Source organism: Dama dama, chromosome 3 (assembly GCF_033118175.1).
Source record: "Dama dama isolate Ldn47 chromosome 3, ASM3311817v1, whole genome shotgun sequence".
Classification (NCBI taxonomy): domain Eukaryota; kingdom Metazoa; phylum Chordata; class Mammalia; order Artiodactyla; family Cervidae; genus Dama; species Dama dama.
The window spans coordinates 53,985,980-54,013,113 of record NC_083683.1 but is presented as its reverse complement, the minus strand read 5'-3'; the positions used below and the strand labels follow the sequence as shown (position 1 = coordinate 54,013,113).

At 39.4% G+C, this 27,134-nt stretch overlaps 1 protein-coding gene and 1 pseudogene across 7 annotated transcripts in view; one reads left to right on the top strand and one right to left on the bottom strand.

Moving 5' to 3' along the window:
- PPHLN1 (periphilin 1) overlaps nucleotides 1-27,134 on the top strand; it is a 154,130-nt gene that overhangs the window by 41,515 nt on the left and 85,481 nt on the right. For all 7 annotated transcript variants that reach the window (XM_061129690.1, XM_061129722.1, XM_061129714.1 and 4 more), the window contains one exon: nucleotides 24,333-24,544. In XM_061129690.1, coding sequence (XP_060985673.1) covers nucleotides 24,333-24,544 — 212 coding nt within the window. The remainder of the gene's footprint in view (nucleotides 1-24,332; nucleotides 24,545-27,134) is intronic.
- Nucleotides 9,078-11,257, bottom strand: LOC133046690 (inactive serine/threonine-protein kinase VRK3-like; annotated as a pseudogene).

The window sequence follows — 27,134 nt, the reverse complement described above, 5'->3', positions numbered from 1 at the left end:
ACTTCCCAGGCAAGAATACTTGAGTGGGTTGCCATTTCCATCTCTAGGAGATCTTCCCAGTCCAGGAATCTAACCTGGATCTCCTGCATGGCAGGCATATTCTTTACCACCTGAGCTATTTCTGTCTTTATTCTTTCTTCTTTGCTTTTTTTTTTTAAGCATTTCCCCCCCTGTACCTGTGGATAATTTTACATAAATGAAATAAAATTGTATATGTGACTCCTCAGTCTTCATAGCAGTGTTAGTAGCTTGGTATATGTTCTGTTGCTGCTGCTGCTGCTAAGTCGCTTCAGTCGTGTCCGACTCTGTGCGACCCCATAGACAGCAGCCCACCAGGCTCCGCCGTCCCTGGGATTCTCCAGGCAAGAACACTGGAGTGGGTTGCCATTTCCTTCTCCAGTGCATGAAAGTGAAAAGTAAAAGTGAAGTCGCTCAGTCATGTCTGACTCTTAGTAACCCCATGGACTGCAGCCTACCAGGCTCCTCCATCCACGGGATTTTCCAGGCAAAGAGTACTGGAGTGGGGTGCCATTGCCTTCTCCAATATGTTGTTAGGTTGGTGCAAATATAATTGCAGTTTTGTACTGTGAATTTTAAGTAATTATAACTAGGCTCAAATACATCTTTGTTAATGAAAATAGAAACCATTACAATCAACACGTTATTGTCAATGAGAAATAAGTTTGTTTATTCCTGTAGCATAAAAATCCATACTTTGGGATTCAGCAGACTCTTGGAAAGCATTTTCTGCCTCCTGATGGTTGTGGAAGTGTTTTCCCTGCAAAAAGTTGTGGAGATGCTTGAAGAAGTGGTACTTGGTTGGTGAGAGATCAGGAGAATGTGGCAGATGAGGCAAACAAAATCTCATAGCCCAATTTGTTCAACTTTTGAAGCGTTGGTTGTGTGATGTGTGGTCAGGTGTTGTTGTGGAGAAGAATTGGGCCGTTACTGTTGACCAGTGCTGGCTGCAGTTTTCAATGCATCTCATTGATTTGCTGAGCATATTTCTCAGATACAGTGGTTTCACCAGGATTCAGAAAGCTGTGGCGGATCAGATGGGCAGCAGACCACCAAACAGTGATGATGACCTTTTTGGGTGCAAGTTTGGCTTTGGGAAGTGCTTTGGAGCTTGTTGGTCCAGTTACTGAGCTGGTCATCACTGGTTGTCGTATACAGTCGCTTTTGGTCACATGTCCCAATCCAAAAATGGTTCGTTGTTGTTGTGTAGAATAAGAGAAGATGATACTTCAAAACGTTTTTTTTTGGTCAGCTCACAAGGTACCCACTTACCTACCTTTTTCACTGTTCCAATTTGCTTCGATGACCATGTGCTTCCAGTGCCAAACGACCATAGAATGGCTGACACTGAATTCTTGGACAACATCTTGTGTAGTTTTAGAGGATCAGCTTTGATGATCCTCATAGTTGGTCCTTGTCGACTTCTGATGGCCGGCCACTGGACTAACTAGTCTTCAAGGCTGTCATCTCATTTGCAAAATTTCTTAAATCATCCTGGCCAGATGTGTTGTTGATGTTGTGAGTTGTCTCTGTTTCTGACCAATTCTGAACTCAAGTAAGAAAATCTTTTGTGTCTTCTGCAGGCGCTCGTGAGGTAGTAACAGTCTAACTCATTAGCTTGTAAATAGGGTAAAAATCTGATCTCAGACCTGAAACTAGCACCCTCGATATTTTGCTTACATTCCAGTACATAGTAGATCTTCTGACCCTGTCAGTCTTTCTTCTTATACAGCTCAGCACTTCCTTTTGCAGATTGACATCATTCCTGGGCTTCCTTGCTTTCACACCATCTTCCACAGGTCTGTTACTGGCAGTGGAACAATCTGTTTTATATGTTTCGTATGTACACATTATGTACTTTATAAATTCACTGTATGTGTGTATATATATGTGTGTGTATGTATATATATATATGGTAGTTCTTATTCAAGTATGTTTTATTAATGGGAGTGTGGAGTCACTGGAAACAGTCAACAGAGGAAAAGAAAATGTATCAAATTTTCTGTCATCCTCATACAATAAGCCCCCAATCCCTGCCCATGCTCTGAAAGTTACCACTTTCTTATTTAATAGAGCCACATACCTGATAATTTGTCTACATTTCAAGTATATCGTTACCTACCACTCTTGGTTCTGTTTTTACCCAGTGATTATCTATTTGTACAAAACACATTTGTTTGTGAAATTCAAAATATGTTAGGATTTATTTCACTTTATATTTAAGGAAAATGTTATACTTTATCAAGAGTTATTGATTTAGACAGAATGAGGTTTTTTTTAAGTAATTTTTTCCCCTGTAGAATAAACCTTAGAATAAAGTATTAAATAATACTGAAAAATATGGAACAAGAGTGTCACCAAGTGGCCAGTATACTTTATTTTTAAACACTGTTTTTCCCCCCTGTATTCACATATGGAAAATTTTGATTTAGTACTTCAGTATTTCATACTGCATACTGATGTTTTTAAAAAGAGTAAGTTTAATTTTTATTTTTATTATAGCTTTTTTATCTTAGGTGATAATCTCTTTGGCAGAGAAAAATACTGTATAATACCTTTTTTGGTTTTGTTCAGGGGCACAAATGTTTATTGAGTGTTTGCTATGTGTAGACCACTGTGCTTCTATCACTTGCTTACAGTCTGCTTAGTGAAATAGATGCACAAGTGTAGTATAATACACGCTCAAGTTTCATCAAATGCTAAACACAAAGACGTACTTATCCTGTACTGAGATTTTATTAAAAGTTTCCTGTAGGAGCAGATCATTTGAATAGAACCTGAAGGAAAAATAAAGTTAACCAGAAAAAGAGTAATGGGTACCACATCTTACAAAGCTGTGTAAAAGCATGATGTGTAGAGCTATTAACAGGTGATTATGTAAGAGCTGGGCAACTATGGGTTAAACTATAACTAAGAAGTCTGGGTTTTATTCTATTAACTGTGATAAACTGTTGAAAATTTTTAGCCTCGTAGAAAGAGAGGGGCTATAGTAACTCAGATTGTGGTTGGTCTTCAGTGTAGGGGATTACTTTTAAAAATGGCACTAGAGATAAAATAAGAAGCCATGAATATCTGAATTGGAAAAGGCAAATTGGGATAGAGGAAAAGGGTTAAATTTGATAAATGCTGAAAAATTAGCAAAATGTGATTGTTGGATATGATAAGAAAGGAGAGGGAAATGCCTGGATTTTTCGTTTTGTTTACTGTGTGTATAACAATGTCATTATCTGAGATTGGCAGTACAGAAGCAGTGGTTTCAAGGGAGGAGCTGCATTCAGAATTGAGGTTGTCCAACGAGAAGGTATATTTAGACAAGAGCAATGGACTAAGGTCAGAACCCCTAAAACACTTTTATGGAAGTGATGGAAGATAAAGGTTTTTAAACAGCATTAAGGGTTACCAATGTCTCTTGCAGTTGAGTGTTTCAGTGATAAAAAGATAAAATATCCCCTGGTTTGGCAGTGTTAGGATGAATGACATGTGAAGGGGATAGATTCAACCTGGGTGGATAACTTTAAAAGAAAAATAATTGGGATAGAAAATAGGCAGTGTTGTTAACTGGAGACGGGCACTGGCTAAATGGAGATCACCTAAAACATTTTTAGCTGATCAGTAACGAGCATACTTACAGATTGAAGAGAAAAGAGAGGCTGAGGGTATAAGAAAGAAAAGGGCTAACTGATGAAGTAGTTAAATGAGGACAAGGATGAAGACTATTGATAGAAGGGCTAACTTTTAATGGTTGGGAGGAGACAATCATATGCCAAGAAAGGAAGGACAGAATTAGGGACAGGCAGATGAAGACACATTATGGGAGAGGAATCTGGGCTGGCAGTTGAGGGAGATAGTTCATGTCTGGAGATTGCTTTATTTTTCAGTGTGGTAGGTAACTCATTGAGAGTAAAAGATTTGGTACTAGTTTAAAGGACTTGGGAAGAATTATCAAGATACAGAATACTTGCTGACATGAATGAGAGATTGAGCTCACTAATGATAAGTAAAAACTTTATTAGTGCGGTTGAAGGCATAGGAAAATCAGACTGTACCTGTAGGGGATCAATCTGTAGGCTCTCATAATTTCTCTCTAGGATATGGCAGCTGAGCTATATCAATGAGGAAATCACAAATACTGGAATTAATGCAGGCTTTGTCTTGGCTTATATGTTGTATCAGAATTGCCAGGAAGGAAAGTTAGTAGTTTTCATAGAGGGTTTCAAATACTGTAATTTAGGCTGGAAGCACAATGAGAATGGGGTTCATGGGTTGCTAGATAATATAGGAGACTTACAGGTATCTGTAAAGTGCAGGTGGAGTTATTATAGGAATGAGAAAACTGAAGGATAAGACATTGTTATAAGAAGGCAGTATTAGATTCTGATGAAGAGCACCTCTGGGTAATAAGTGGCAAGGTTTTGGATTTAGGGGAGTGGCTAAGTATTGTGGAGAGGTAAGAGGTGCCTGGCCCGGAAATTGCTCCCAAGCTGCACAGATGATCCTCTGAATTCTGAAAGTCACTCACGATGTGGATAGGTTATGTTACAGTGCAGACTGTGTCATTGAGTGCAGGCTTTAGGAAATGTGGGAGCATTCCCAGAGGTTGAAAATACAGACAGTGTGGGGTTATGGTGGTTTGCATGAATTTAAATAAGAAGTTTGTCTGTCTCTTTCTGTCTTTTCTTGGAGGATGGAGGATTTAGAACATAATTCTGTGCCCCATGTACCTCAGGACTCTGAGGTAAAGTCACCAGTGTGCACTTATTACTCAGCAGATTGAGGGGAGCTAGTATTTGTGTTCCACTTCCAGGTTTCAGTTAAAGAAAGAAGTTGAAGGGATCGGTTTATGAAGAGGCTGATATGAAAACATTTATAAGATTGATACAGATTTCTTTATTTTGTTACATGAGTATATACAAATACAGCTATTAGACATAAAGGATACTTGTAATACTTACAGGTGAGTAGTTAACATGTTTATCTGTAGTAATAATGTCCATGTCTACTAATGGCTATAACTCATGTGCTTACAGTGACCAGTTAGGGAATATAAACAAATGCTGAGGATCAGATTGGATCAGCTGCTACCTGGTATCAGCTGATCCTTGCTGTATAGGAATCTATTTACTTCTGACCTTGAAAGAACTCAGAAATCCAGATTTTTAAACAATGTTTAATTTCTTGATTTTTCAGTGTTCACAATTAATTAAAATGAAGATTTGCAATCTTTAAAGTAGGACATTAACCTAGGACTCTGAAATGAGGAACATGTGATAGCAACTGTCTCATAATGGTGTTTTTCAATCCTGGCTGTACTCTGAATTAGGTGTAAAGCTTAAGAAAGAGTACTCTGCAATTCCTGGTCCTCACTCTCGGAGATATGATGTAATAATTGGTGGGTGGACCCTCAATGTTGATATTTTTTAAAAGCTCTTCAGATGTTCTGCTGTGAAGCTAGACTTGAGAACTATTGATCTAATAGGTAGTATAGTGTGACAGCAGCCCGGAAACCACAGGATCATGCTCACAGTGTTAACTTCTTGGTACCTTCTCTCATTTGTGGTAACTTCATCTTGAATCTTTATTCTTTTTTTAAAATTTTCATTTGTTTTCATTTATATGTTTTTGGCTGCAGTGGGTCTTTATTGCTGTGTGCGGGATTTCTTTAGTTGTGACGAGCAGAGGCTACTTTTTGTTGCAGTGCATGGGTGTGGTTTTCTGATTGTGGTAGATTGTCTTGTTGTGGAAGCTTCCCTCATGGCTCAGATGGTAAAGAATCTGCTTGCAATGCAAGAAACCCAGGTTCGATCCCTGTGTTGGGAAGATCCCCTGGAGGAGGGCATGGCAACCCACTCCAGTACTCTTGCTTGGAGAATCCCATGGACAGAGGAGCTGGGTAGGATACAGCCCATAGGGCTGCACAGAGTCTGACATGACTTAAGCCACTTAGCCCAGCATAGCACTTTAGTTGCAGAGCGCTTGCACGGTAAGTGTGGTGCTCAGGCTTAGTTGCTCTATGGCATGTGGGGTCTTCCTGTACTAGGAATCGAACCCATGTCCCCTGCATTGGCAAGTGAATTCTGAGCTACAGGACCCCCAGGGAAGTCCCTTGAACCTTTGTTCTTGATGGCAGTTATTCCCTTTGCCCATGTTTCTAAAACTTGTGTTGGTAAGAATTGCTTAGAAGCTCATTAAAAATGAAGTTTGCCAGGCTTTATCTCAAGAGGTTCTGATTCAGTAAGTGGAACCTTGGAATTTGATTGTAATGCAGAGTTTGAGAAACTCTGGCCTGTACTGTTTTTGCTGCTGATGGCAAACAGATCTGTGTCTCTGGCTTTGGCTTCTCTTCTGAGCTCTACACTTTTACATCCACCTGCCTATTAGACACATTTTTCATGTGGAAAACTTTTCATTGAAAACTTTTCATTTCATCATTCTTCAAAGACTTCTACCTCTTCGTCACATACCTTAGGCACATAGGTGGACTACTTTTCCTAGCCTTCCTACTAGCTAGGTGCGGCCTTGTGACTGTCTCCAGTATAATGTGAGTAGGAGTTCTGTTCCTACACATCTTCTTTCATACACGTTTACCTTTTCCCGTGTTGCAGGGTGGGCCCTGGAAGGCAGTGGTAGCAAGCATGTGACTCGGAAGCCACAAGTTGAAATAGCAGTGTGGTCAGCCGGGGTTCTTGGAGCAGAATTTCTCACCTTGGAATGCCTCCCCTAGACAGATTGATGGTGGTTAGACAGACTTTTTTGTGTGTAATGAATCAACATTACATTTTTGGGTATTTTTGTAACATCAAGTTAGACACATTTTTTCTTTAGTAACATGAAGTTAAGTCGCTCAGTCGTGTCTGACTCTACGACCCGGTGGACTCTAGCCCACCAGGCTCCTCCGTCCATGGGCTTCTCCAGCCAAGAATACTGGAGTGGGTTGCCATTTCCTCCTCCATTAGTAACATTAGGTACTGTTTTAGATATTAGAGATCAAATTATGACTAAAACAGGAAAAAAAAATCTGTATTCTAACTGGGAGATCTCTGTCCATATCTCATGCTTCAAATACTTTTTAGCTGTAAAAATATGGTTTTGTGGAGGGAACTCTAGACTGGGTCTTCAAACATCTAATCTCAACTCTGGTGCAAGACAGTTACTTGATTTTGTTGTTCAGTCACTCAGTCGTGTCCAACTCTCCATGACCCCATGTACTGTAGCAGACCAGGCTTCCCTGTCCTTTATCGTCTCTTGGGGTTGCTCAAACTCATGTCCGTTGAGTCAGTGATGCTATCCAACCGTCTCATCCTCTCTTTCCCGCTTCTCCTTCTGCCTTCAGTCTTTCCCAGCATTAGGGTCTTTCCAGTCAGTCAGCTCTTTGCATCAGGTGGCCAAAGTATTAGAGCTTCAGTATCAGTCCTTCCAATGAATATTCAGGGTTTATTTCCTTTACAATTGACTGGTTTGCTCTCCTTGCTGTCCAGGGGACTCTCAAAAATCTTCTCTAGCACCACAGTTGGAAAACATCAATTCTTAAGTGCTCAGCCTTCTTCATGGTCCAACTCTCACACCTGTACGTAACTACTGGAAAAACCATGGCTTTGACTGTATGAACCTTTGTTGGCAAAGTGATGTCTCTGTTTTTTAATATGCTGTCTAGGTTAGTCATAGCTTTCCTTCCAAGGAGCAAGTGTCTTTTAATTTTGTGGCTGCAGTCACCATCTGCAGTGATTTTGGAGCTCAAGAAAATAAATTTTGTCATTGGTGCCATTTTCTTCCCCCTGTCTATTTGCTGTGAAGTGATGGGACTGGATGCCATGATCTTAGCTTTTTGAATGTTGAGTTTTAAGCCAGCTTTTCACACTCCTCTTTCACCTTCATCAAGAGACTCTTTAGTTCCTCTTCGCTTTCTGAATAAAAAGTAATATGCTCAAGTCACAGTACCCCCTTGTTCTCTTGTTCCACATTTAAAAACAGATATTTGAGGTCTGCACTTAACTTTTCTTAACTTTGCTTAAGCAGTTACCCAGATGCTTTCTCAAAATGATTTCTGAATTTTTGATTCCTTTTTGAAGATCCTGTTCACTAGAAATAGCCAGTATTTTGTGTGAAATATTTGAGTGTTGAATGTGGGAAGGAAAGGTGAGGTCCTGAATAAGAGGTAACTTGCTTTCTTTCTCCCTCTTCTCCCCTCCCCTTGTATCTTTGCCTCTTGCTTTGCCTGATTTTTGCTCTTAATTGGTAAATGTACATCTGCTGAAACTGAGAGGTTGATCACAATTTGTCTGTTTTGGTGTGAGGGACTGGAATTATGTTAACAGACGAGAATCCTGAACTTTATAAACCTGCTTTTGAAACCAGCATTCAAAGTAATAAACAGGGCAGATGGTCCCAGGTTCCCATTTTGAGTAGCAGTGTTACGGGGTCTTTGTTCTTCCCGTCTTACATTCTCTGGGTGACTTTGCCTCCTGAACTTTTCAGCACTGTAGCTGAGATGTTTGTGATGCAGCCGAAGATCTTTCCTAACTCTCAAGTTATATACTTTTTTGATAATAAAAAGCATCAGTTCCTTTAAATATATGATTTGGGGCAGGGGGAAACTTCATAGTAAGCATTCTAGCTGTACTTAAATTTCTTCAAGGGCTCTTTTTGATTGTGCTCATTATATTTGTTGATATCCTCATATCAGTGTAACTAGAAACTTTATAAGGGCTTCCTTGATGGCTCAGACAGTAAGGAATCCAACTGCAGTGCAGGAGACCCAGGTTTGATCCCTGGGTCAGAAAGATCCCCTGAAGAAGAGAATGGCTACCCACCCCAGTGTTTTTGCCTGGAGAATTCCACGGACAGAGGAGCCTGGTGGACTACTGTTTATGGGGTCACAAAGAGTCGGATGGGACTGAGCAACTAACATTTTCACTTTCTTTTTTTTCCCCAAGTTCCAATGAAACCATTTATTGTCAAAGCGTAGTGGTGCCAATGGCAGCGTCCCCACTGAGGGGACCAGCCCAACCCCCATCTGTGAACCGGGGGGTCTTCTCCGCCCGAAGCCTCAGGGGCTGGCAGGAGACAACAGCTGAAGGGAGGGACAGTCGAAAGGAGGGAGTTCACAGTATCTGGGGCCTAACTTCCGGGTTCCCTGAGGCTGATCTAGACCAATGATGAGCAGTTTCACCTGAAGAAGTGGCAGGAATGCACATTCGAGGGATCTTTCGAGAAGCTTATCTGTGATTCTACAGCAGGCCTTGAGTCACATAGCTCTTTTTTTTTTCCTATTTCAAACCCCAGGCTGAAAGTTCTAGAGTACCACCTGGAGGTCCAAGGGGTCGTAGGCAGATACCCGCAGGTCCTGCAGCAGGGCTTCCAGATTGTTCCTCAGTGTGGAGTAGGGCGGCTTCTCCTCGTACTGGAGGGCCATCACCACCTTCAGGTACTCCTGCAGGGTCTCTGAGGGGGTGATCCAGCGACTGCACTGTCCCACGAGGCCCTCCGGGTTGTCAAGAAACTTCTGTTTCAGCTTCATGACCTCCTCGGTGTTGGGAAGGCAGTTTGTCCACGGCAGGGTCCCATAGAGCCACTTCAACAAACAGTAGCCCAGGGTCTGGAGGTCACTGTGGCGGGAGGGCCCGCATCCCTTGTGCAGGTCCATGCTAATGAACTCAAGGTCCCCCTCATGTGGGCTCCTGCTGCCTTCGGTGTAAGCCACGTGTCTGCCACCTGGCGAATAGCGGAAGGTGAAGCCGTAGCCTGCCAGGGTCACCTGGCACAGGTTCTCTGGATTCACAAAGATATTCTTAGCTGTCATGTTGCCATGAACGTACTCATTCTCATGAAGGAACTCCAGGGCATCCAGCAGCCGGCAGGCCATCTGGAACACAGACCTCACTGACATCACGCGCTTTGGGAAGTCATCCAGGATTGACTGAAGGCTCCTCCCCAGGATGGGAAACACCAAGAACCTGTACTTGTCCTGGTGAACGCCGAAACCGATGCAGGTGGGGATGGCCAGCTGCGGGATTGAGTGCAGCTTCTTCCACTTGTTCACTTGCAAAGGCTTGGCAGCCCGCTGGAAGAAGTTCTGTTCATTGAACAAGCGCCCATCCTTGGCATCTAGTTTAAGTGAGAATCTTTGTTTCTGGGGGCTTGACTCGTTGCCGGTGGTGGAGTCAGACTCAGCTTCATAGAGAATGCCCTGGTCATCCCTGGTCTGGAGGCATCTCAGCTTCTAGTGCCGCCCACTCTTGTCTGTCAGCACCGTCCCCACTGGCAAAGCCTCCAGCGAGGTGGTCATCCGGCTTCGCTTCAGGGTCTGAGGGCTTTGTCTGGTCGTCTGAGGCCTGCTACGGGGAGTTGGGGATGTGCTCAGGTTCCCTTTGGGTTTCCCACTGGTACTCAAGGTGTCTTCAGATCCAGAACTCTTGCCTTCCGAGGGGAGGGAGCAGGAGGGGGAGGTAGCATAGCTGGACCATTTCACTTTCTTGGAAGATGTTTCGGAACTGGTGTTCCTTTTTCTCCTTGAGCCTTGGGAGGATGATGTAAACGGTTTAACAAAGGACTGGGACTCCTCATGCTTCTCTGTAGGCAAAGGTTTTCCGCAGTAGGGGCAGAATTTGAATGTTGCTTCAATACCTTTGCCACAGTCTGGACAGATCATGCTTTATGGGGTCACGATCTGGCCCTCAGATTCATTGGGCTGGAAACTCCATCTTAACTGTGTCGTCCTCAGTTGCCCTGCGGAAACTTCCGCTAGGGCGGGAGGCGCTGCGCCCATTTTCACTTTGACTGAAACTTTATAGTTTGAAAGCTTTTGATGTAAGTTTTCTTTCTGCAGTAAATGGAAGTTTGTCTTAAGTACAGAGTTTTACCCTGTGAATTATGGACTCTCAATTAAAATATGCTCAAGTTCCCAGTATCTTGTGTTCAGCATGCTTCAGGGTCATTGTTAAAGAATTGTTAAGAATTCTTTCTTAAAATCAGGATGATACTTGCATTAAAATGATTATACTATACTGATATTGAGTAATTTTAAAAAGTTTGTTTGGCTATGCTTCTCAGCATGTGGGATCTTAGTTCCTTGACCAGAAGTCAAACCTGTGCCCCCTGCATTGGAAACATAGAGTCTTAACCACTGGACCACCAGGAAAGTCCCCCATATTGATGACTTTTTTTTTTTTTCTTCTTGGTTTGATCTCTCTTTTTTTTTTCACTTATTTTTATTAGTTGGAGGCTAATTACTTTATAATATTGTAGTGGTTTTTGCCATACATTGACATGAATCAGCCATGGAGTTACATGTGTTCCACATCCCAATCCCCCCTCCCGCCTCCCTCTCCATCCCATCCCTCTGGGTCTTCCCAGTGCACCAGCCCTGAGCACTTGTCTCATGCATCCAACCTGGGCTGGTGATCTGTTTCACCCTAGATTATATACTTGTTTCAATGCTGTTCTCTCAGAACATCCCACCCTCACCTTCTCCCACAGAGTCCCAAAGTCTGTTCTGTACATCTGTGTCTCTTTTTCTGTTTTGCATATAGAGTTATCATTACCATCTTTTTAAATTCCATATATGTTAGTATACTGTATTGGTCTTTATCTTTCTGGCTTACTTCACTCTGTATAATGGGCTCCAGTTTCATCCATCTCATTAGAACTGATTCAGATGAATTATTTTCAATGGCTGAGTAATATTCCATAGTGTATATGGACCATAGCTTCCTTATCCATTCGTCTGCTGCATATTGATGAATTTTATGAATGAGTACTGGAACTAGCACATTTTGATAGAAAAAGTATAAATAGAATGGTGATATTTCTATCTATCAGTCTGTTCTTTCCTTTTAATTTTTGGGGGTAAACTAACGATAATCTATAGAGATTTTGTTTTGCATTCTGTGTCCTAAATGACAGTTGTATATGTGAATTTAATTTATACAGTGCTTCAGGAAAAAGTTCTGTGTTTAAGAATGTCCATCTTAGATTTATTTTGCTCATGTGACTTTAAGTTAAAATGGGATTTTTATATCTGAAATAATTTTAAAAAATATATATTATTTTTTGGCTACCTTGGGTCTTTGTTGCTGCACATGGGTGTTGTCCAGTTGGTTGAGCAGAGGCTAATCTCTGCCTGTGGTGCGAGGGCTTCTCATCATGGTGGGTTCTCCTGCTGTGGAGCAGAGACTCTAGGCACATGGGCCTCAGTAGCTGCAGCATGTAGACTCAGCAGTTGTGGCCTGCTGCCTCCAGCGCCCGAGCTCAGCAGTTGTGGTGCATGGGCCTAGCTACTCCACCGTGTGTGGAATCCTCCCGGACCAGGGGTGGAACCTGCGTTCCTCGCACTGGTGGGTGGACTCCCATCTACTGTCCCACCCTGAAAGTCCCATCTGAAATGATTTTAAGGAATTTTAATTAATGTTCAAGAGAACAGAAATCTTATGTTTCAGATAAAGGGTCATAAATCATTAGCAATTCAAGGTTACCTTAGGGAGTTTAGGTTGTATGAAGCCAGGCTAGTCTGTTTCCAGTTCACCCAGGCTCATTGTGTAGTTTCAGCCCTCTTTGGTAAGATCTGGACTCTGTTTTTATGTGCTATCCTAATCCTATGAAGCAGTCAAAATTATTTCTTAGCTTTTAATCCTTTCAACTGATGCTTTTGAAATTGGCAGATACATAAAAGCAAAAGCAACCCCCAAGAGACAGACCCAGATCTCTGGGCTTCCTACTTCTCTTGTAGATGCATAATTCTACTTCATTCTTAGCTCTCTGATGACTGAGCAGGTTGCTAAAAATCAAGTTTTTTGTTCAGTTTTTCTAGATTTTTTTTCAAAAGTCAAGTTAGAATTTAGTTCCTCATTTTTGGACCTAAAAGTGTTTCTTTTCTTTTTTTTTTTTTTAAGAAGTGTTTCTTAAAGTAGTAGTGGTATTTTGTTGAAGTAGCAAAAACTAAGGTAAGCCTCGAAGTAATATTATCTTTAGGTCAAACTCTATGAAATAGAAATATTAAAAAAAAATACATCAAAGATTTTACTAGTAGAAAATATCTGTTAAATATATGGTACAGAATTAAAGCCAGGAGTGAGTTTACCGAAATACCAGCTGTTAACCCAAGGGCAATGGAACACTTAAAATTTTCCTAATGATAATATTTTGTGTTTGCTTATTCACTAGTCCTTTGATAGCATTTGGTTGCATATATATAATAATAGGCACTAAAGATTTAAGAAAAATTGTGGGAGGAAAAAAAAAACTTTACATTTTATTACAAAGGGTTTTTTAAAATGTTTTATTTATAAGAGATTTTGTTTCAGTCTGTTCACTGACTTTCCTGAAGGTTAGGTAAAGAGAGTTGTATTTGGAAACAATGTTAAAAGTTGAGTTGCTTTGTTAAGGTACAGCATTTTTCTGAATGATGAAAAAGTAGATCACAGTGAAATATAAGTTGGATGATTTCTCGGTCACGATGTATGGAAAGGTTTGCCTTTGCAGAGTATCGTGAGGTGGAGGAAGCTAATCTTGTTGCACAGATTTCTTGGTGATGCTCTGAGATGATTACCTGACACCACATTGGTTGTGGTAGTTGACAGGGCTTTCTTCTCTTGGGCGAGTAAGCTATGCTGTCTGAGTGTTCAAAAGAAATCCTTAGGATGTAATAAGGATTTTTAGACAGTAGTTGCATCTTACAATTTGTTTTCCCTTAAAATAAATCTTAATAATGGAAATTCTTTTTTGAAAGATAAAAGTTCTGTTTGCTTTCTAAAAAAATCCTTTCATACCATTTTAAGTGACAAAGAGCTATATTTTTATATTTCATATTTTTAGAGGACAATAAACATCTTTTAAAAAAGAAAAGACACTAGAGCATATAACATATACAAAGTACATAAATCAAGGTATATAGCTCAGTGTGAACCCTAAGTGTTACCACAGTCCATGTTAAGAGAGAGAATTTTACTTGCGTCTCAGAAGCTTTTTCATGCTTCTGTTCGATTGCTTTCTTCTTCCTCTTCAAAGGTGATTGTTATTCTGACCTAAAGCAATTTTAATAGTCAGTGACAACAATTACAGTTGTTGTAACTTGTAAAAACTTTTTGTAAAAGTAAAACTAATACTCATTTAATACACTGTAATTTTTTAAAACATTAGAAACCTTTGTCAAAAACTTATCAGGAGTAGTTTGAACAGTGTTTGTCTCCTGGAAGCAAGCATCTTTTTTATGCCTTGATGAATTGTTACACTGCGTTCTGAGTTTGAGTCAGTTTCCAACATTTTATCCTTTGCATTTTCATTGTTGGAAGTATCTCTTGAGAGTTCCTTTACCGTGGATTTTTTATTAGCCTCACTTCCTCTGAGACACCTTTATCCTTTTTGTCATAGTCTCTTTGCTTGTTTGCCTTCAGTAAGTTTGCCTTTACCATTTTTCCTCAGGCTGCATATCTTTTTTTTTTTGAGTGATCACAGAATTTTCTTTCTCTCGTGTAACTCCTAGTGAGATTTCTGGGTTGTATGGTATGTATGTGTTGAACATTATAGGAAGTTCTTATATTATGTGCTGAAGTGGCTATCTTGCATTACTTCGAGCAGTGTGTGAGAATTCCAGTTGCTCCACATCCTTGTCAGTGCTTGGTGTTGTCAGTCATTTTACTTTTTTCTTCTTAATTTTATGGAGTATAGTTAATCTACAGCGTTGTGTTAGTTTCTGGTGGATAGCAAAGTGGATTGGCCGTACATATACACATACCCGCTCACTCCCAGACTGCCTCCCTATCCAGGTCATTACAGAGCACCCAGCAGGTTTCCCCGTGCTCCACAGTATGTTCCCACCAATCACCTGTTCTGTGTACAGTAGCTGTGAAGACACCAGCGCATGTCTTGAAAGCAATATTGTCAGCATTCCCTTGGTCACTTATTTCTTCGATAACTCCATTTATATTCAATTTGAATTCCGCTCCTACCATTACACTTTTTCTTTTTTTTTGGCACAAGAAGGCAACCAAACTACATCTTTGTTGTTTGCCTGTGAACTGAATAACACACACATGGTGACTAACCCAAAAGCCTTCGAAAAATGCGGTGTGATCGGTCACTGATGAAGATGTGCGTTTGTCAGTCATGTGATTGTGGACTGAGGGCTCGCGGCTTTGCGCCCACTTATGTTCCTGCATGTGAGGTCCAGTCCTTTCACACCGTTGTCAGTGCTCGCTGTAGCCAGTGTTTGTTTTTTCTTTGAGTTAGTGAGTTAGTATACATGACACATGTTATGTATGCTGGTAGGCATTATTCCTCTTAGTCCCATCATTTCCATTTTATAGATGAGGAAACAGGCGCAGAGAGGTTAAGTAACTGCAAACCTCTCCCATGGTAACCAAATAATGGAACCAGGATTGAATCCTGACAGGCTTGTTCCAGAGCCTGTGCTCTTAACTATGGGACTATATATAAATTAAAAGGTTGAAAATAGAGTAGAAAATATTTTACTTGAAAATGTAACATAGTTTGAATGTTTAGGAGAATTGAAGAAACTTTAGTGCTTGATGTTATGTGTATCATAAAGCAACATTTTAGAATTGTTAATTGGTTCCAAGAAAGCTCTTGAATAGTTTTTCTTGTTTCTTAGACTGATAAATTTGTGAGGGAGTGTATTTGTACATGTGTCTGTCTGCCTCAGGCTTGCTGAACTTTGACACTATTGGCGTTTGATCCTGGGCAGTTTTTCATTGTAGGGGGTCTGTCCTGAGCTTTACCCAGTAGATGCTAGTACTGTCCCCACTCTTGAGTCAGAAATATCGTGTCTTCAGATGTCGCCACCTGTCCTAGTGGGAGCAAAAGCACCACCACTTGAGAACCATTAGTGTATACTAAGGAGCCTCACCAATAAAATCCTTTTTATTCTTGCATATATTTGAGTATTTTTCATATTCATAACCTGTATAAATAGGTTTTTCTGCATTTACAGAATCGGATTCTCGGAGCAATAATGATAGTTGTTACTAGTCACGTGAGTACATTAAGCTAAGCATTAGGAAGCTGTTTCTGTAGGTTGCTTTTCCTCGCTAAAGTATAATTACAGCCACTTAATTACTCTGGAAAAGATTGGCTAAAGGTTTCTTTTTGGATTGGAAAGGTTGGTGTTGGAGGGAGGTGGCATTAAGGAGTGGAAGATCAGTTTTAGAAATCTAAACTAGGGAACTTAAGAGAATATTGACATTGGAAAATATTTAGTTATGTAAGTTGTTAATAGTAGTTAAAGTGATTTACTAAATAATTGGGAAATATTTTGCTCTCCCACATGATGAATAGGAAGTATCAATGAAATGAAAGAAAAAAAAAAGCTTAAGTAATTTCTAATTAAAAATCAAAATTTAAAACTTTAATATTATGAAAATACTACAGTCACATTATAGAAATCATTTGTAAAGGAAAAATTCCTTGATTTTATTAGGAATAGGTTTATAGATGAAAGCATTGTTGATTTTCTGTTGACTTACATGCTTTTAAGACTCATTACATTCTCACATCAAAGAAATAGAAATAAATCTATGAAAGGGTTTTGTTTCAGTATAAGGTAAAAGATACAAGGTTGCTCAATTTGTCCTTGCCATATTATCATAATTAAAACAAACAAACTAAGCCTTTGTATATCCATTTTTAACCTCATAAATTTGTCATAAATTATAGTGGGTGACAAAAACTTAAGAAAATTAGGACTCAGTTGTTTCATAAAACTAATGTCACGTGCACTAGTGATACACATGAAGACATCCATAATATTTATGAATAACTGGATTGTTTTGATAGTCATGACTTTTTTCTCTCAGATAGAAACTCTTTGGGCTGACATTTGAAACCAAGTGCAAACTAAATTAACCTGGTGTTATGACAAGAAAAAGAAGAAATTGTGCAGCATTTGGTCACATTGGGTTGAGCCTAGACAAAGAGATTTTTATAGACATATAAATAGAGGAAAAGAAAGGAAATTTATTGTTAAAGATGAGAAAAGCATTCTGATAGAAAAGTTTGCTATTTCAACTCTATCTAGTATTTGCTGTCTGTGTGGACCGTGAAGTCTAACCCTGTTTTGTGGGCTGGATTAGTATTTTTCTTTTAGGACCATTAAGTCCCTAGTAATTTCCAGCCCAACCCAAACTGTATTTTATTCATGATGAGGTTTATATGCACTACCCTAATTTTCACAGCTGGTCAGGATCATTTGCATATTTGATAGAAAAAATTAAAATAACTTGAGTTACATTAAATATTTACTTAGATGACATATTTATTTGTCTTCCATTGATTTAGCTATCCTTCATCTACTTCTTATTGGTGTCTTCAGAAAACTTCTTCAATGGTTTGTCAACATTCATTAAATTATTAAAAACTAATGTTTAAGATACTGCCATCTGATGTTAATTGGAAAGTCACAGTTAATTGGAAGGTCACTTTAAATCTAATTAAATTTCAACTTTAGGCACTTTTTTTGGGTGTAATATAAGCTTAGTATTTTGATACACAGTAATTTCTTCTTATAGACTTATAATTATTTATTTTATATTTATGTATATATATAGAGAGAGACAGACAGACAGACAGGTACAGACAGAGAGGTCTTTTTTTTCCTATCCCTTCCTTCCAAACATTTAGCTTTTTAATCAATCTGAATTTGTCATGGTATATGTTAAAAGAAAGGGAATCAGTCACTCTCTTCCCCATGTTGTCTCAAAGTTTGGTAAAATATTTTATGACTTGATAGTCCATGTGTTTGAGGGAAGGTTAAAAATGAGATGACTGATACATTTTCTACTGTTTTTTCCATCTGTTTTCTGCAGTAGGAACTTAACTTTCACAAGTTGAAACCACTTCCCTCCTAATTCATTGGTTCTTGAGATGAGTTCTGGGCATACTTCTTGCTTCTTATTACCTCCTCCAAGCCACAGTTCCAGTGTCATCCGTGAACTTCTCCATGTGTACCACCCTGTCCTCGTCTCTGTACTCTTTGATGAATTTTCAGGACCCCATGGCTTCCCTGGTGGCTCAGTGGTAAAGAATCTGCCTGCCAGTGCAGGAGACATGGGTTCAATCCTTAGGCTGGACGATCCCCTGGAGGAGGAAATGGCAACCCACTCCAGTATTCTTGTCTGGGAAATCCCATGGACAGAGGGAAGGGCCTGGTGGGCTACAGTCCATGGGGTGGCAAAACAGTTGGACACAGCTTAGTGACTAAACACCAACAGATTCCTTGTTTCTGGATTATTATAGTTTGTGGCACACAGTCTTCTCCTCCATCCCTCTCTGTTTTGATTTGGTGATACTTTTAACTAACATCAGTCTTGTGTTTTTCAACTCTTCTGTTTAGCTGTCCATTGGCATGGTCAAAACCCTAGAATCGTCATCACTGAAACATGTTCTGCCTCTGTCATGAGCTCTGAGTTACTGTTTTTGACTTGTTGTTTAGTCACTAAGCTGTGTCCGACTCTTTGCAGCCCCATGGACTGCAGCACGCCCGGCTCCCCTGTCCTTTGCTGTCTCCCAGAGTTTGCTCAAATTCATGTTCATTAACTCGGTGATGCTGTCTAGCCATTTCATCTGCCGCCCCCTTCTGCCTTCAATCTTTCCGAGCATCAGGGTCTTTTCCAATGAGTCGGCTCTTCGCATCAGGTGGCCAAACAAAGTATTAGAACTTCACTTTCAGCAACACTCCTTCCAATGAATATTCAGGGTTGATTCCCTTTAGGATTGACTGGTTGGATCTCCTTGTAGTCCAGGAGACTCTCAGGAGTCTTCTGCAGCACCACAATTTGAAAACATCAGTTCTTCGGTGCTCAGCCTTCTTTATGGTTCAACTCTCATATCCATATACCTGACTACTGGAAAAAATCATAGATTTGACTATGTGGACCTTGGTTGGCAAACTGATGTCTCTGCTTTTTAATATGCTGTCTAAGTTTGTCATAACTTTCCTTCCAAGGAGCTGATGTCCTTTAATTCATGGTTGCAGTCACCATCCCCCATGATTTTGGAGCCCAGGAAAATAAATTCTGTCACTGCTTCCAGTTTTTCCCGCATCTATTTGCCATGAAGTAATGGGATTGGATGCCATGATCTTCTTTCTTTTAATTTTGAGTTTCAGGCCAGCTTTTTCACTCTCCTTTTCACCCTCATCAAGAGGCTTTTGAGTTCCTCTTCACTTTCTGCCATTAGAGTGGTATCATCTGCATATCTGAGGTTGTTGATATTTCTCCCAGCAGTCTTGATCCCAGCTAATGATTCATCCAGCCTGGCATTTCACATGATGTACTCTGCATGGAAAGTAAATAGTCAGGATGACAATATACAGCCTTGTTGGACTCCTTGCCTAATTTTGAACCTGTCCTCTTTTCCATGTCCCAGTCTAACTGTTACTTCTTGAGCTGCATACAGGTTTCTCAGGAGACCGGTAAGGTGGTCTGGTGCTCCCATCATTTCCCAAGAATTTCCCACCATTTTATGATCCAAACGGTCATAGGCGTTAGAACAGTCAGTGAAGCAGAGGTAGATGTAGATGTTTCTGGAATTCCTTTGCGTTCTCCATGATCCAGCGGGTGGTGGCAGTTTGATCTCTGGTTACTCTGCCTTTTTAAACCCAGTTTGTACATCTGGCAGTTCTCGGTTCACATACTGCCGAAGTCTAGCTTGAAGGATTTTGAGCGTAACCTTGCTAGCATGTGAAATGCATACCGTTATACAGTAGATTGAGCATTCTTTGGCATTGCCCTTCCTTGGGATTGGAATGAAAACTGACCTTTTCCAGTCCTGTAGCCACTGCTGAGTTTTCCAGGTTTGCTGACACTGAGTGCAGCACTCACAGTGTCATCATTTAGGATTTGAAATAGCTCAACTGGAATTCCGTCACACCACTAGCTTTGTTTGTAGTAGTGCTTCCTTGACTTAGCGATACCATGGTTGTACGTAAACAACTCTGATATGTCAGTGAGCTTGTCTAGTTCAGTCCTTCTCAAAATTTTGTGTGCCTCAGAATCATCTGCAGGGCCTTGTTAAAGCCCTAAATGCTTGGTCTCACTTCCAGAGATTCTGACTCAGTAGGTGGTTTGATGCCCTAAATTTGCACTTGTCACCTCTCAAGGTTGCAATGCAAGTCTGGGGACCTGCACTTTGAGGGACACTGCTCAAATTAACTTTTCCCCAAAGGACAAATAATTTCCACTCTGCCATAAACATCTGTTCATGGCCTTACTTTCTTTACTTTGTATTGATGACTTCTAGAAATATGTTAGGGCTTCTCTGATAGCTCAGTTGGTAAAGAATCTACCTGCAGTGCAGGAAACCCCAGTTCGATTCTTGGGTCAGGAAGATCCGCTGGAGAAGGGATAGGCTACCCACTCGAGTATTCTCGGGCTGTCCCTCGTGACTCAGCTGGTAAAGAGTCCACCTGCAATGTGAGAGACGTGAGTTTGATCCCTGGGTTGGGAAGATCCCCTGGAGAAGGGAAAGGCTACTCACTCCAGTATTCTGGCCTGGAGAATTCCATGGATTGTGTAGTCCATGGGGTCGCAGAGTCGAATACTACTGAATGACTTTCACTTTTATGGCATAAACAACAGAAATATGTTACTGAGGTAAAGAACTTCTGAAGAGAGATTTCTCATGCTTTCTCTTGAAATGAGAATTTTCCTCTGTGTCCTTGCATGTTCTCCCTTCTTTCCTTCTGTGCCGTTCTCTTCTACTTAGTTCCCTTGTCCCATTTTCTCCTGGTGATTTTTGGCTCCTTTTTTGTCAGTTGCCTGAAATGGTCTTGGATTATCAGTTTCTCCTTCTATAAGAAATTAGCAGTTTCCCCTCAGCTTCCAAATATATCCAGGATTCCCTCATAGCTCAGTGGGTAAAGAATCCACCTGCAATGCACGAGACCCTGGTTCAATTCCTGGGTTGGGAAGATCCGCTGGAGAAGGGATAGGCTACCCTCTCCAGTATTCTCTGGCTTCCCTTGTGGCTCAGCTGGTAAAGAGTACGCCTGCAGTGCGGGAGACCCCTGTTCGCTCCCTGGGTTGGGAAGATCCCCTGGAGAAGGGAAAGGCTACCCGCTCCAGTATTTCTGGCCTGGAGAATTCCATGGGCTGTATAGTATATATAGTATATATAGATGGTATAGTATATATATATATATCTATATATATAGACTATATACTATAATCTATACTGGACTGTATAGTCCATGGGGTCGCAAAGAGTCGGACATGACTGAACGACTTTCACTTTCAAAATATATCCAGATAAGCCTCTTTTCTCAGAGCATTGTCCCAGTTCTCTTCCTTCTTCCCTCTGCCAAACTTTTTTTTTTTTTTTTTTGAAGAAAAGTGATAGTTTAATCCCTTTAATAGATACAGTTTCTTACAGTCTGGTTTGGTTTCCAGAGTTCACTGGTCAGCCCACAGTTCACTGGTTTCCAGAGTTCACTGGTCAGCCCACAGTTCACTGGTTTCCAGAGTTCACTGTTCAGCCCACTCACTGGTCATGTGACTCTTAGGTTTTAAATACAAAGGTCTCTTCCAGTTTCTGCAGTATATGATATTAACTGTCTTTTCTCTTTTTAAAAGTTTCTTCCTTTGTTTTTCAGTTATAGCCTTTTAAACTTTTCACTGTTCTTGTTTGCATATCCTTTAATCCTTCTCTGCTTTTTCTTGAAACTTGGACTGCTTTTCCCAAACATCTAAATTTGTGCTATTTAGTATTGGAGCCACTAGCTAAATGTGCCTATTGAGCACTTGAAATGTGGCCAGTTTAGACTGAGATATTGTGTAAATAGAAAATACACACTTGATTTTCAAGATGTAAGATGAAAAAGAATATAAAATATCTCACTAAATTTTAAAATATTGATTACATGTTGATAGTATTTTGAGTATATTGGGTTAAGTAAAATATTGCTAAAATTCACCTGTTTCTCTTTACTTTTGAACTCTGACTACATCATCTGTGGCATGATTATGTTTCTCTTAGACAGTGTTGATCTAAATTCTAACTTTTCTTAAAGACTTCTTGGTCAGTTTTTCATCTATTAATATATCCTTCTCTTCTGAATGATGGTACAACCTTCTGGAACATTTCCTCCCCATCCCCGCAGTTAGATGCTAAGCTTCTTCAGAGCCAGAATAATTCTCTATAGTGCCTTTTATATATTGGGACATAGATATATAGATATGAAAAAATATTTATAAATATGCATGTGAATAAATGACTTGGATAAAGTAGTACCGTATACGTATGGTAGATGATGCCTACTGTGATGTTTTTGTTTAATCTGATGGTCAGTAGGAGAGGTTGGTGTGAGGGAGAGGAGAGATGTTATTCTGCTCTGTGATTTTAAAATCTGACATGTACTTCGGCCATGTGTATCTTTAGCCACCCCAAGCCACTGATGGCTCTGAATTGTGCTGTTGTGATTTTACTGCCATCTGGTGTCAGGATTAGGAAACTGGAATTCAGCATTTCATCTTTCCTTTCCCTTCAGAGAAAACAGGCTGTCTTTTCTCTGAATGTGGCCTTGTTCTTCTCCATTTCCTGAGTAAGTTATCAGGAAGAGCTCGTTGACTTTCAGTGTAGGAAATCTTTATTCTCCTTCTTGGAGAACCCTTTCATTTCCTTCCCTGATCACTTACTCTCCTGTCCCTCATGTTCTTGTGGCCTCTCTCTCTCATTCTTCTCAGACAGCCCATTTCCTTCTCAGTGTGGTAGTTTTCTAGCCCTAGATTCTAGGCCTTCTGCTTTTTATCCTTTGATTTCATCTATACTGAAGGTTTTAAATACTGCCTGTTTATAGACAAATTTATAATTATAACCAGAAACGTGTTCTGGTCTTGTCACCAGTATCTGTAGTTGCTTACCAGACGGTTACGTGAGCATCTGAAAGATAGCATGATTGAATCTAAATGTGGCTGTCCCACTCTTAGCTATTTCTCAGGTCTGCTTTCTCATTTCAGTGATCCCCTGTGCCAGAATTTGACATCATCTTGGCATCCACCATCTCACACACCACATATATGTGGTTCACCTTTGGGTCCCCAGCACCTGGTAGTTCCTAAAATCTGTGTAATACATATATAGCTACTTACTTCAGCTTTCAGTGATTTTGCTATGACTCCTATAGTTTTAGTGGCTTATTTCAGTATTAGTATTTTGTCTGAGTTCATTTATCACAATGAGTTTTAATTGTTTTCTACTTCTGCACAGAGGAGCTTCATTGTATCTGTAAAGACAATATAGTTTGAGTATTAATAGTTAATGACAACAATCTGGTTACATATTAAGGACTACCAGTCAGTATGCTGAAATTATTTTCTGAGCATTTGAAATTTCATGGCAGTTGGCTCATCTTTTTGTCATTCTTCTGTCTAGAGTGTAATGTTCTTTAATTTCAGTATGGAGGTATATTTGCTAAATCTTCAGTTAAAACCTGTTTGACTCCAAGTGTTCTTTTAAATAGAAACTTGTGTCTCAATAGTTTTATTAATTTTAGTTTGCTTTGATGTTTTAATGATAGTTTTGCTTTATAAGTCTTTATTACTTGGGCTTGCTTTCTGCTTTGAGTTGATGATATTGCTTAATAAGGCAATTTAATTTGTTTAAGTAAAGGTGATATTAAAAAGTTGGTATTTAGAGATGGGCAACAATCTGTTATAAATTCAGAGAGCAAGGATTTAATAAGTATATACCATGGTTTCTCAGCCTTGACGTTGTTAACACTTTGGATTGCATCGGTTTTTACTCTGTGTGTGTGGGAGCTGTTCTGGGCATAGTAGCATTTTGGTAGCATCCTGCTACCAGTTGCATTCCCTTCTTTGCGATTGTAACAACAAAAGTGTCTGTAAACGCTGCCAGATTACCATGGGGCAGGGTAGTGGGAAATCGCACCAGTTGAAAAATGTTGAATGCTATGCTCAGATGAGGATAATAGGCCAAGAACTGTCTCACTGGGGAGATCTTTGGCATTTTTTAGGAGTCTTTGAGAGAGTAGTAGCTGTGTGGCGTGTTGTTACTTTCAAACAGAAGTAGAAACTATATGACTATGTTTTTCACATGTATAAATTTTTGTGCTTGCTTAAAATAAGTAACTTTTGCACATAACCACCTGGTTAACCAAACTAAAAAAATGCTGCATTCTAAATCATATGTCACTGATAAAGCTTCATTTTATTGACTGATTTCAGAAGGTAGGTGGTTGTAGAAGGGAACAAAAATTACAACAGAAAGAGTGGCTTATAATCAGAGCTTTTGCTGTTTGTTCTTATGTATAGAGAGTACAAGATACAATTAACTTATTTATTTTTACTTCAAAGGGACATGAGAGACAGCTTCAGAAGAAAAGGTTTCTACTCCTCCCATTATGTGAGAGACCGGTCTCCTCATAAAAGAGACACTCCTTTTTTCAGAGAATCGCCTGTAGGCCGAAAGGATTCTCCACACAGCAGATCTGGCTCCAGTGTCAGCAGTAGGAGTTACTCTCCAGAAAGAAGCAAAACTTACTCCTTCCATCAGTCTCAACACAGAAGTATGTATTTTTAAGAGTTCTCCTTTTTGTTTTTTTTGCAGCCTCCAGTGGTCAGAATATACTGAGTCAGATAGCCTTATATGTGTTATTAGATATATATATATATATATATATATTATTTTTAACTCTTTATTTGAAAGTTTTCAAACTTACAGAAAAGTAGACTAGTATAATGAATGTCATAACACATCTTGGAACTATTTCAAGTTGCAGTCCGCATGATATTTCACTTCTAATTCTTCAGTGTAGAGGAGGTGTGTTTGTAATCATGTTGGCGTGTCACACACTCCTATATGTTCTGCTAATTCCTGGGTTGATCCAACCTCCTTTAACCTTCTGTCACTAGGGGAAATCATTTATATTTTTCATGAAAAACATTAGTGGTTCCCCTAAATATAAGGTATAGCCTTACAGAATTTAGAGCTAAAACCTACCTTCGATTCATTCTTTGCCAACCTCCAGTTTGTTTTTTTTTTTTAAATTGGAAGTACCCAGACATGCATGGCATTCAGTGCATGCCGCCCTGGCCCAGTTGCTCAGTATTGGTTGGAATAAATAAATGAAGCCACTTTCCTAGGTAAAATTTTCCTGTGTTACCATTCTAGACCCTACCACCTGCAGTTGCGCTCATTCACAAAACAGTTCCTCATGCCTTCTATATTGAGGGTGTTATGTTAGAACAGTGTCCCTGTCACCAAGGAATTAGAATGTATATGTATTTTCCCGCAACTAATAGCAAGTTTATCAATATATAAATGTGACATGTAAAGTATAACTTTGATGTAAGACTTGATACTTTGTAAATGAGTTAACATGACATAACCAAGTCTAGGTAAGAGATTCTCATTCTGGGGATGGAAGAACATGCCATGGAGGAAATGACATTTAGGCTCATCTTTTATTTCAGACTTGTACAAGTAGAGAAGTATCTTCTGGGTGGAAGGAATTACAAGCCAACATACAGAAATCAGAAATTTATTCTTTCTTTTCCTTCCTTTTAACTTTTTTTTTTTTTCAAATAATAAGATTTTTAGTTTAACAATCTTCGCTTAAGATCATTAGATTGTCTCCATTGTAGCTGTTGCTGGATTCCTGTATTTAACAAACATTTATCACTTGTCTGCTATTTCCAGAGCTAGGTAGAGTGGGGCTTCCAAAAAACATATTTTGGATATATGTGTATGAATGGCCTTGCAGAAGGTAAGAATCCCATTTGAAGGTTTTAAAACAACTATAGTCACTTAGCACATGCCTGATTGCTTAAAATATTCTTGGACTAGTTCCAGGTAATTGAAAGTTTTACTGTGGAGTTCACTGTTAAAAGTTTGGTAACTTCTCCTTTCCTTCACTTCCTTCCTCCTCCCCTCACCCTTCAAGACTTAGCCTCTAAGTCTAATGTGTGCTCACATGCACAGACATAAATATCCAAAATTAGCCAGATACCTTCTAGGGACATATGTTTTTAGACGTGTATGACTTAAATCCAGATCTATTAGTAATTTGGTTAAGAGGAAGACAGTGTCTTTAGAAACAGATTTGAAGTCTTTTAAACAAAACTAGTAAAGTGGAAGCTGGAGGTCCTTCCTTAGATCTTGTAGTGAAGCTGTTAAGTTATTTAAATTATTGGTGAATTAGCCTTGTTTTTCCTTTTTTCCTCTAAAAGATATTTCTAGGGAGATACCCTCAATCTGCATTTGATCTGGTAGGTAGTGGCCAAAACTCTAAAATCTTGAGACGCAGTATGGAGCCACAATGTGATGCTGCAGTCTGTGTGTCTCTGATGTGCTTTTCCCATCCTTTCAGGTCTCATAGGTTTAGTATCTTGCAATGATGGAAAGATAACAGAAAATTCGAAGACTAAAATCTGGTGTGAATTGAATGAAATAGAGTATACAACTTTGTTAATGCCTTCATGTTTATTTTCTTAAGTCATTTACTTTGAAAGTGAAGTTCTTCAGTCAAGAAAAAAAGTTGTTTTTTTTTTTTTCTTGGGAATGTTCTCTTAACAGATTGCTTTGGTTGATTCCTCAGCTATTGGGGCTGAACTGTTACAATGGTTTTCTTTACTCCTTTCATTAAATAGTTTTCAGGACAGTTACACGAGATAATCTTCCAAAAAGTTAACAAAGTCTTACTTTAAACAATAAATGGAAAAAGTAATTGTTATTTTACATATTTGTGGTACTGGTTTTTGCTTTCAATATAAATCTCCCAAATATTGATTGTACCTTGCATTTATTCAAAAAATAAAAAAGAGAGCTGAGAAATGTGGTCCTTAATTATCAGTCACTTAAACTGGGCTAATCTACCAGTAGTGGGTTAATTTAGTTTTCCAGTGGAAATTGAAATTTTGACAAAGATTTTAAATGTTTCTGTAAGTAACAGGTAAAAATAATTTTCTTATTCCGTATGCTCTCATTTTGTTAATTTTTTTTTAACATACAATGTTTTGCTTCTTTTCATACTTTTCAGACAAATTTTACTCATTTTAATGATCACTAATAGTTTGTCCATGGCAATCGTTTTAGGACTAATTTTTCATAATTCTGTGCATCTACTATATCTCTTATGTGCTTAATTATAAGTCACA